This window comes from Lycium ferocissimum, chromosome 9 (assembly GCF_029784015.1).
Source record: "Lycium ferocissimum isolate CSIRO_LF1 chromosome 9, AGI_CSIRO_Lferr_CH_V1, whole genome shotgun sequence".
NCBI lineage: Eukaryota > Viridiplantae > Streptophyta > Magnoliopsida > Solanales > Solanaceae > Lycium > Lycium ferocissimum.
In genome coordinates, this window is record NC_081350.1 from 60,675,313 (window position 1) to 60,686,397 (window position 11,085).

Genomic DNA, 11,085 nt, shown 5'->3' on the forward strand with positions numbered 1-11,085 from the left:
AGATTAATATTTAATATAAATGGTTGGTAAATATATCTACCAACTTATGGGTCTTTTTTTATAAAATATAAACGTATGGGTTAAATTTTACCTTTATATTTTTTGAAATCATGATTTTAAATTCCAAATCATGCCTTTTTGGACGATTTGGGATTTCATTCCATGATTGAAATCGCATGTCCAAACGCCTACTTAGCAAATTGCATAACGCTTTGATGAAATTTTGAGTATTAAAGATTAATAATACTCTCTCCGGATCTAAAAAAGTGTCTACTTAGCCTTTTTTTCTTGGGTAAAAAAAAGTGACTACTTATCAAATCAAGAAAGAATTAACTTTATTTTTTTAGATTTGTCCCTATTAAGTGTTATATGATTAAATCTTAATGCTCATTTAATTAGGGGTAGTTTAATCAAATTATCTATTTTTGTCTAGAAGTTAGTATTTTTGGGTGTGCAACTGACTAAGCGAATTTTTTTTTTTTGATCCGGAGGGAGCAGTAAAAGTTCTCAAGTGTCGGTAAGAAGAGTAAATGAATAATTATTAAAGTTATAAGAGAAAATCCTAACCGCCCAAAACTATATGTAAAGTTGTAAACACCGGAAAGGTTGCTTTGTCCCTATAAATTTCTGGAAAATATTTTTTAAGATTTGGTTATATATTGAACTGACTTTTTAAATATTTTTTGAAAATGAGTTTCAAGTTTGAAAAAGTAATTTTGACCAGTTTTCAAATAAAAATTGTTTTTACTCACAAACTTATTTTTATTTTTATTTTCAAATTAAACGCATTTTCAAATACCTTTAAATGCTCCTACTATTTTTTCTCAAATTTTTTATTTGCCCAAATGCATATTAAATGTTGGTGTTGCCAGTTGCCAGTTGCCATCTGCAGCATGAGAGTCACTTTTCTACATTGTCAACACTTATCCAAAAGCCACCAAGAACTTCCTATTTTCCCCTCCTTTTTTTTTTTTTGTATCTGACGATTGCACATATCCAAGTGGAAACTCATAATTAGTCAATCATAACGACAAAGCCAACGAACACCAGGTCACTGAGGCAAACAAACATAGCTGATCCAATATTCTAAAGTCAAACCTGTTAGTAATTCTTCCACAACTACAAAGTTCAACTACCACTTTCTTGAAAACTCCAACAACTAATTTTCTTGAATTCAATCATTTGAAAGAATTCAATGAGTGAAGACAGCAAGAAAAGTCATCTTCGCCACCATCTAGACCGCTTTCTCCCCCATCACCACCACCACCACCACCACCACGGAGACGACCAACCGCCTCCGTCTCAGCCGCCTCCTGAATATGGAACTTTTCCTCAGCCAGTTCCTCCTCCTGGCGCCACGGGGACACCTACACCTGAACACTATGCACATGGTTATCAGGCTGTTCCAGGTTCTTCTTCCACTCTCTGTTCCTATGCTGTCTTCAATATTCATGATCATGATAATTAGAGTCGAATCCAGGATTTTTAGAACATGCCCGGGTGCATCACACCAAAAAAAAAAAAAAAAAAAAAGGAAAAAATGTAAAAAAGTCAACCGCCGTTCAAGTGCATCATTTGACCTTTTTGCAGCATGATTCTAGCAGTCAATATTATATCTATTTTAGAATATATATACACACACACACATAAAATACCTAATTTTACAGAGAAATCATGGGTTCACGTGTCCCAAATTTTGTACACAAATATGCCCTTGACGATAATTAACTACTGCAATCACAAGCTTGAAAAAATTACTCCTTCCCTGTCCTAATTTATATGAAGGTGTTTGACTGGACGCAGAGTTTAAATGGAAGACTTTTGATACTTGTGGTCTAAAACAAGCAATAGAAATTTTGTGATTAGAAATCATCTCATTAAGGGTAAAATGAAGTGTTTAAAGTTAAATTACTACTACTAAACATAGAAAGATATCATTCTTCTTGGGACAAACTAAAAAAAAAGAGTGTCGCATAAATTGGGATGGGGACGAGTCTTTGATTACGGTAGGAGCCACCTTTGTAGGTCAGCAAGATCCAATAGCTTTAGCTCAAACTCTATATTTGTGTTAAAAAATTCATTTAATATGTGTAAATAGTCTATCAGAATCCGTTAAGCAAGTAAAGAATGTGATCCAGAACCCATAAGTTAAAAATCCTGGCTGTCTTTGATGTTATTTTCATGGTTTAGGCTGGATTTGACTTTGATATGGACAAGCACAATTGAAATAATAACTTGAAATGAAGCCATAAGAAATTTGTAAGTAGGTTGACAGTGTAAAAATAGGCAAATGCTAAATTTCCATAGAAGCATAATTATAAGGAATTCATATCCCGTAGGCGGGTCCAAGATTTAAATTCGATAGGTTCAATCTTTAGGTTCCTACTGCTGAACTCATTACACTTTTGAAACTTTAGTGATTCTTTAACATATATATCTATCCTCTGTATTGAAAAAGTTGGATTCAGTTGAACCAATTGATTATATTCTTGATTTGCCTATGCCTGTCTTGGCCACAGTTAGTTTATGATTGAAGCCTAGTTGATTGATTGATTAGCTACAATTCATCTTGGCGTTACAAATGATGAACTTGATATATCTTAATCTTATTATGAGGGATTAGTCTTACAGGGTTAAGCTTTGTTATATTTTTAAGGCACTATGAAGAGACTATCGTTGAGTTCTATCATTTGGAGCATCAGTATTACTATTTGTTTATCGGAAGTTCGGAACTATTCACTTAAAATATTCTGCCACTTTTCGTGATTTTTTAGGTTATATTGCTCCTGATCCTGAAGGAAGACCTGAGAGAGAGCATCGCCTTCCTTGCTGTGGTATTGGTCTCGGATGGTTCATGTAAGCTCCTCCCCTCCCCCTTAATTAATCAGAACTCAAATTGAATTTCATGTTGCTTTATGATTTTAGTAACATATGCTGCTTTCATGCTAGTTATCTTCCATAGCCATATGACTAATACTAGTCTTAAGATTTGCTCAAGAGTATATTGGAGGCTAAGTGAAGGTGTAATCTTTGTAATCCGTTTGCTTTATATTCCATTCTCTCGATTTGTGTCTCCTTTCTCCACAAGAAGATACGCATTTGCTGTTTCTTGTCTTGGTTACCACAGGGTAAATTTTCCTAGCAATTCTAGAGCTAATAGATCCAATCTCCAAACGCATACCATCGAAGTTAAGGAAATAGAAGAAGAAAAGTAAACAAACGCTCCTGTGCACCCCCGGGATTAGTCGGGGCTCAAAGAGACTCGGACACCCGGTGCTTAATCAAAAAAAAAGTAAACAAACGCTCTAGACCGTTCCTTGAAAGCATGCGGGAAATTGTGTCCTTGATCTTTCATATTTTCTTCCAAGAGAGCGTGTTTTGGGAGAAATTGGTAGCTTGAAAAGAACCCGTGAAAGAGAAAGTGGATTCATTGAACATTGCATTTAGTGGCTTGAGGCTTCAAAGATGCTGGAGATATTCTTTTCACTCTGGGGTTTCTTTGTTCTTCTATTATCTTTATTGGTTGGAAAGGCTTATAAATCTTGCAGCATTCTTGCATTCATTCTCTAAGGAGGAGCTTTTTCACATAATTCTTTTCTCTAGGAAGGACAAAAGCAAACCACTAAAGCATATTTATGTTAATATCATTCATAGCAGTGATAAAGAACAGGCTATAGAACCTGTGATATCAGAATGATGGATGATACAAGAACTTCTATTGAACACTTTAGTCAAATTTGGACTTCTTCATAGTTACTATACTAGATCTGTTGATGTATAGTGAACATTGGTAAAGATTGACGTTAGAAAGTTTGTCTTGCCTGGTATCATCAGTTGATTAAGATACTAAAATCCTGCAATTTGACCTTATGTATTTTGAGGCGTCTCACATTCGACAATACTTTAGCTTTCATTTTGGTTTTTCATTTTGAAGGTTCATTATCGGTTTCCTTCTTGCTGGCATCCCTTGGTATCTAGGTGCATTTGTCCTGCTTTGTGCACAAATTGATCCTCGAGAGAAACCAGGATACATCGTGTGCACCATTGCTGTAAGTCATCTTTTTTATATTAGGCAGTTGTATTAACTTGCTTAAATTATCTTTTGGCTACAACGTCAAGGTTTGAAGCTAATGTGTTGTATTAAATTTGAGACTTTCTTATGCACATGTATGATGTATCTTCTCTATTGTGTATTTGGGAAAAGGAAAATAATACAGAATAAAATATCCAAATTAACTCTTAGTGTATTATTTGGGAAAATTATGATTACTGTTGGTTAAATTTAATCAGAATCTCTATGAATTGAAAACAAAACCATAGTATTCTGCCATTAGCTGACAGGTTAATGCGTCATGTAATAATACTATTGTGTGTTGCAGGCTGTTCTTGCTACTTTTGCCCTCATATTTGGTCTGTCGCACACTTGATTGGAGAGTGGTCATCAATCTGTGTGTATTCATATCGGAACTCTATCTGGCTTGATTAATGTGTATTTTTTCAGATGTAAGTAAAAATTGCATATCTTTGGTTCCTTCTTGTGTTTTAATGAAAGCTTCCAACACTGTTAATGTTCTTTTAAGATCTGCTTGTGAATAGTTTGCTGTAATTGTGGCAAGAGTATGCATTTGTAAGTACTGGTAATCAAGTGAAATCCTGTTACTTATATTTTGCACCAGAACTCACCAGAAACTGTAAATTAACTTATTACCAATGGGTTAGATTCAACGGAACTTTCTTGTGCTTGGTGAACAGAGTTATCAAGTATTTGTGTTGGTGGAAGCCGGAAGGTAGAACAGTCAAGGTTCGCATAAATTGGCCAAACACTACCATCATAATAATAATTTTTGAAAATATTGTGCGGATAAAGGTGGGAAAAAACATCCCAGTATTTAAGGTAGGAGTTGATCTCCTCTGCCTTTTGTATTGGAGGAATTGTTTTTGATAAGAAATGCAATGATTCAAAAAAGATTTGGGTCAACTTGTAAAGGTTATAATGAGTGTAAGTCAAAAAGGTTGGATCAACTTGGGTTATATTGCTAGCTCAAATCATTCCATGAGTGTTTTTTGGCCAAGGACATAGAAAAGAAAAATGATATTAAATGTAAGCATATTTTAACATGTTCAATAAATCATGTTTTAGTAACTTATTTCTGTGATTAAAGTTAAAAAATCAATCAAACAAACAAGTAGAAAATCAGTTTTTCAGTTGGGCTTATAACTCACTCCTTTAGATCCAACTCATTTTGACTAAAACAAATGTGTTGTTTTGCACAAATAACCACTTTTGTGGCATTTTATTTAGCACTTTGTATTCTAGAAGTTGCACAAATGTGTTCTATCAAATCGAACTGTTCTATCAAATCGAACACATTTGGATTCAAGTGGTCGAATGGTTGGTTTAAGCTGAACGTGACCAATCAATGTTCAAAGATTGAAAGATGAGTTGTGGTGAACAAAATTCTTTTCAACTGTGTAATGTACATCTTAATTTAATCGATATTTTGGTGCTAATTGCTAATTTTTCTCGTACCATTATGCCGGTGTAAAGAAAAATATTGTATTAAAATTGACAGAGTGTTTAGGATTCTCGAGCTTTTCTTATTCTTATTCTAATATTTCTCGCATTAAAATGACAAAAGAACATACAACACCATACAATGTAATCCGACAAGTGGGTTTGAGAAGGATATTGTGTACGCACACTTTTTCCCTATCTTATAGGGGTAGAAAGGTTGTTTCTGATAGACACTTACCAAAAAAAGAAAAAGAAAATATTTTAAACCAGTTTTGAAAAAAGAAAATACGAAAATGAAGAAACCATGACAAATAAAAATGATAAAAGAACATTTTGAAAAATATTAATCGATGTTTCCTTTTCACTTTTTCATTAAAAAAAAAAATCTTGAGAGTCGGATTAAATATTTCAAGGGAGTTCTTTTTTGTCTCTTTCTATATTTGGTGCTCTTAATTCCAACATTCTACACAACGTGTATAATACTACAAGATTCAAATAACATTTTGATACATTCATTAGACATTCTTAATTTAAGTGCATAAGATTCAAACGTCTCTTAATTTTTTAAAACTGTATATCTAGTCAAATTAATTAAAATAGAACACTTAGATCGAAACAAGGGGAATATTTTCTTTTTTGCCCTCAACGTTGATTATTTGCTGGAGAACAAGATAAAAAAAATCAGGATAGGATGATATGACTTGGAGATATACTTCAAATCTTCTCAAGCCTTCTGATTGGTTAATCAACAAACCACAAAAATCTCCAACCACAATTTCCATTTGTGCAATCCTAGCCACCCACGTAGGATTCTCACTTTCTCTATACAAATAAGAATCAATTCCCTCCTTAGAGCCATCCAGATTTGCCCAGCAAATTATATATTATTAATACAAGAAAGCTTAATCAACTGTGAGGTTTCAAGAAAATGGCATCAATGGCAGCAACAGCCAGCTCCACCACAGTTATTAGAGCAACACCATTCTTGGGCCAAACCAAGAATGCTAACCCTCTTAGAGATGTCGTTCCTGTGGGCTCTGCCAGATTCACCATGGTATATATCCCCTTCCTTCCCATGTTTTGATTTTTTATCCGAGTTTAACTTGTATGCACTGATGATGTAAATAATATTTACATAATTAAGTTCATTGTAAGGTAATTACTGGTAAATCTTTGTGATAAAAGATCAATAGGTGACCTGGTAAAAAATGATACTAGTAACTAACATGTCCAAGTTAAAATTCACTGATGATGTCAAAAATCTTTATACTACTGACATCCTTTTTACTTCAGAGAAGACACCTAGCTCAAATCTTGAATTGATGATAAAAGAACACAAAATAAGGAGAAAGAAAACATGTCTTTTTCTCTATAACCTTGAAAGAAATAAGGGCATAGGTATGAAATGAGACAACTTAGAATTATCCCTGGTTTATACTATAAGATACCTAAAGATGATAATAGAAGGCAATCTACCTTAAAAAGGAGTAGCACAAAAGCACCTAGATTTTGTCAAACTTTATAGCCTTACTCAAAGTTATTTATACAGAGCAAACTGACAAATCTACATGATCTAACCCTTTCCTTCCTGGATTCTGTTTCAGTACACTGAAGTGATTTTCTATTGTCTGTTCTTCTTTTGATTTGGTTAGGGTAATGATTTGTGGTACGGACCCGACCGCGTCAAGTACTTGGGACCCTTTTCTGCTCAAACTCCTTCATACTTGACCGGAGAATTCCCCGGTGATTATGGATGGGACACTGCTGGCTTATCTGCTGATCCCGAAGCCTTTGCCAAGAACAGGGCTCTTGAGGTACATTAATTACTAGTCTTATTTCCTTTCCGGTTAGAGACAAATTCAAAATTTAGATTTAATGATATCAAAATAATTATAATTTTATCATATATGTACTTTTTTTGAGCTGAATGCTATGAGTTCAATTGAACTTACAAAATTCGCTTTAGATCTGCCTTTTTCTTTTCAAAGTCAGCCTCTCTTCCCCCCCCCCCCCCCCCTCTTTTTGGGCATTTGCTTATTAACATTGAACTATTTAGGTTATCCATGGGAGATGGGCAATGCTTGGTGCACTAGGTTGCATTACCCCAGAAGTCCTTGAAAAATGGGTGAAGGTAGACTTCAAAGAACCAGTATGGTTCAAAGCAGGAGCACAAATCTTCAGCGAAGGCGGACTTGACTACTTAGGCAACCCAAACCTTGTCCATGCACAAAGTATCCTAGCTGTGCTAGGTTTCCAAGTGGTGCTTATGGGACTTGTCGAAGGTTTCAGAATTAATGGACTTGACGGAGTTGGAGAAGGCAACAATCTATACCCTGGTGGTCAATACTTTGACCCGCTCGGCCTAGCTGATGACCCTACTACATTTGCTGAGCTCAAGGTGAAGGAGATCAAGAACGGAAGATTGGCCATGTTCTCCATGTTCGGATTCTTTGTCCAGGCTATTGTCACCGGCAAAGGCCCTCTTGAAAACCTATTGGACCACCTTGACAACCCTGTTGCTAACAATGCTTGGGTTTATGCTACTAAATTTGTTCCTGGATCTTAAGATGATTTATGTTTCAATCTTTCAAAGTACTTTTGTTGTAACTGTATCTTCAGAAATGCAAATATGTTGTAGATGAAATCATTTTGAGTGTAGTAGTTATACTTTAATATTTTTTTGCACTATCAACTTGTTTAAAATTGAGGAAAAAACCCAATAGTCCCTCAAGTATGGGACTAGAAGCATTTTGGTCCTTTATATTATATCACTAAACACAAAATATCCTTTATGTTTATAAAAAAAGTGGACAACTTTGGTCCTAGACTAACAAAACCCAGAAAACTAATCAGTGAGGTCAAGAAGAAAACTAGTTAAGGATTCTCCATATAATAATTGGTTACTTTGATTACAACAACAACATACCCTGTATAATCCGACAAGTAGGGTTTGGGGAGAGTAGAATGCACGCAGACCTTACCCCTACCTTGTGAGGTAGAGAGGCTGTTTCCATTTAATAGAGAAATTGTAGCAACAATCAGTGAGGTCAAGAAACTCTTGAAACTTGCTATCCTCCACGGCCATCAAAGCTCTGTGAACATACATTACTCTCAATAAAGGTCATACTACTACAGAATTCATATCTTCACATTGAGCCATCGTATTAACAACAGTTAGTATAACTTGTCCCATAAAAGAGCAATAAACGAAAGAATTGTAAATCACAGCCACAGGCCTCCAAATTTTTAGAAACAACCTCTCTACCTCCAAGGTAGGGGTAAGGTTTGTGTATCCCACTTGTGGGATCACACTGAGTATGTTATTGTATTCTCCACAAAAGAGCAAGTCTCAATATCAACAAATCATAAGCGGCATACTGAGCAAGTCTATTTATCGAAAAAACCAGTCCAACAACAAACTGTTACCTAACCGAAGACTTTATAGGCTTTCCCCAATTCAAACTTCAATTTTCTAATTATTGAATCCTTCCATTGATGAAATCTATATATTTGTCGCCCGATTAGAGATCCTTGCTTCTACATTAAGGAGCCTGATGTACGGGATTTCAGGTAGAAGGGAATAATTATTGGAGAAAGGTGACAATTACAGGACTTTAAGTCACAACATCACCATAATGTAACTACCGTCACTTTAACACACAGTGTAATATATTCTGTTATTTTTTTGGGATTTTGTTTAACCAAGGACCAAACTTATTCACTTTTTGTATTGTTAACACAGATAATAATAGGTAAGTAACATAAACTTTTGCACGTTATGACTATTACTTAACTGTCATAGATCCTCTACTGGATGTTATCGTACTTTATTGGAGATGACCTTTTAGGAGTACAGTGATTCACACAAACACAATGACTCAATGTACAACATAGTATAATATTACACAAAGATATAAATAATGGGGGAAAGGGTCAAAAATACCCCTCTGTTTTGGAAAAAGAGCTAAAAATATACTCCGAATTTATTTTGAATCAAAAATGCCCCTTTCGTCCTTAAAGTTTTCAAATATTCCCCTATCTTGACAAAAATTATTTTTCAAAATAATTTGAAATTATTTTATAAACCCGCTCCATCATTTAAACCCTACCTAACTTAATAATAACTCATAAGATCTCTTTATTTCCCCAATTTTCTCAAACTTCATACCTACATATAAGAGGATCTTATAGATTATTATTTAATTATATCGAATTTAAATGATAGAGCAGATTTAAAAAAAAAAATTATTTGGGGAGATAATTTCCATCAAGACAGAAGTATATTTGATAATTTTAAGAATGAAAGGGATATATTTTTTATTCAAAATAAATTCAGAAAATATTTTTAGTATTTTTCCAAAGTAGAAGGATATTTTTGACCATTTTCCCTAAATAATATTAGTGTTGATGGCTTGACACAAACAAATTGGGAATTGAAATAAAAAAAAATAAAAAAAAAAAACTTGAATAGAAATCTATTAAAACAAACAAATCGAATATCAAGAGTAGCGTCAATTTATCTCCTCAATTTTCGTCTTACTTTCCAATGGATTCAAACCTATTGAAATTTAAGTCTTTACATCACCAAACCCTAATTAAAATCATAAACTCACAACAGAAATTAAAAATCAGTACAAAACCTAACACATTTCTAAGAGCTAGTAAACTTGGTAACAGCCTTAGTACCCTCAGAGACAGCGTGCTTTGCCAATTCGCCAGGAAGAACCAACCGGACGGCAGTTTGAATCTCCCGAGAAGTGATTGTTGGCTTCTTATTATACCTAGCAAGTCTAGAAGATTCCTGAGCAAGCTTCTCAAATATATCATTAATAAAACTGTTCATAATACCCATAGCTTTGCTTGATATCCCTATATCTGGATGAACTTGCTTCAACACCTTGAATATGTATATCTTGTATGTCTCTACTGATTTCTTTGACCTCTTCTTTTTCTTGTCTCCGGCAGCTGCGGCGCCTGAATCCTTGGGCAGCTTCTTGCCGGCCTTTGTTTTCTCGGCGGTGGCGGTGGGTTTCTTCTCTGCGGGCTTTTTCTCTGCCTTTGGGGCCATTTTTGCTAAGTGTAGTGAAATTGGGGGGTTTTTTTTTTTTTTTTTTGAGTTTGAATTTGTGTGCAGTGAAGGGAATGAAGAGATTTGTTTATATAGGAGGTTAAGGTTAGGTGTTATTGGTTACTTTGGGATGACGCGGATTGTGAGTTTGAGCCGTTGGATGTTATAGTCAATCAACGGTGTAGAAGTGTTTGGATTAAACTCGATCTCCTTCCTAGTAGTCGTATTCGTTTTTGATTCACACTCTTGATTGTTAGCATGTTTGACCAAGTTTATTTTCTCCAAAAGTGTTTATTTTAAAAAATTGAGGTATTTAGTCAAGTTTATGGAAAAAATAAATATTTCTGTAGCAGAAGTAACTTTTTAGAAGCTAAAAAAAATAGTTTTTGCCTAAAAACTCTTTTGAGAAAAATACACTTAGAAATATTTTTTTAAAACTTGATCAAATACTAATTGCTGCTCAAAAGTATTTTTTAACTTAATTGGCTAAACACAAATTGCT

The 11,085-nt window shown here is 34.4% G+C and overlaps 3 protein-coding genes across 3 annotated transcripts; 2 read left to right on the plus strand and 1 right to left on the minus strand.

The window, feature by feature from the left end:
• The first annotated feature begins 975 nt into the window (after positions 1 to 975).
• Positions 976 to 4,665, plus strand: LOC132031425 (large ribosomal subunit protein eL20z-like). The gene is made up of 4 exons (XM_059421390.1): positions 976 to 1,409; positions 2,775 to 2,856; positions 3,935 to 4,049; positions 4,380 to 4,665. The coding sequence occupies exons 1-4, from the start codon at positions 1,196 to 1,198 to the stop codon at positions 4,425 to 4,427; spliced, it is 459 nt and encodes a 152-aa protein (XP_059277373.1). The 5' UTR covers positions 976 to 1,195; the 3' UTR covers positions 4,428 to 4,665.
• Positions 4,666 to 6,362: 1,697 nt separating this feature from the next.
• LOC132031426 (chlorophyll a-b binding protein 13, chloroplastic) lies at positions 6,363 to 8,159 on the plus strand. Its single transcript, XM_059421391.1, has 3 exons — positions 6,363 to 6,569; positions 7,168 to 7,329; positions 7,572 to 8,159. The coding sequence occupies exons 1-3, from the start codon at positions 6,444 to 6,446 to the stop codon at positions 8,079 to 8,081; spliced, it is 798 nt and encodes a 265-aa protein (XP_059277374.1). The 5' UTR covers positions 6,363 to 6,443; the 3' UTR covers positions 8,082 to 8,159.
• Positions 8,160 to 10,007: 1,848 nt separating this feature from the next.
• LOC132031427 (histone H2B-like) lies at positions 10,008 to 10,644 on the minus strand. The gene has a single exon (XM_059421392.1). It carries the CDS (start codon positions 10,581 to 10,583, stop codon positions 10,167 to 10,169), a length of 417 nt encoding a protein of 138 aa, XP_059277375.1. The 5' UTR covers positions 10,584 to 10,644; the 3' UTR covers positions 10,008 to 10,166.
• Positions 10,645 to 11,085: the final 441 nt, after the last annotated feature.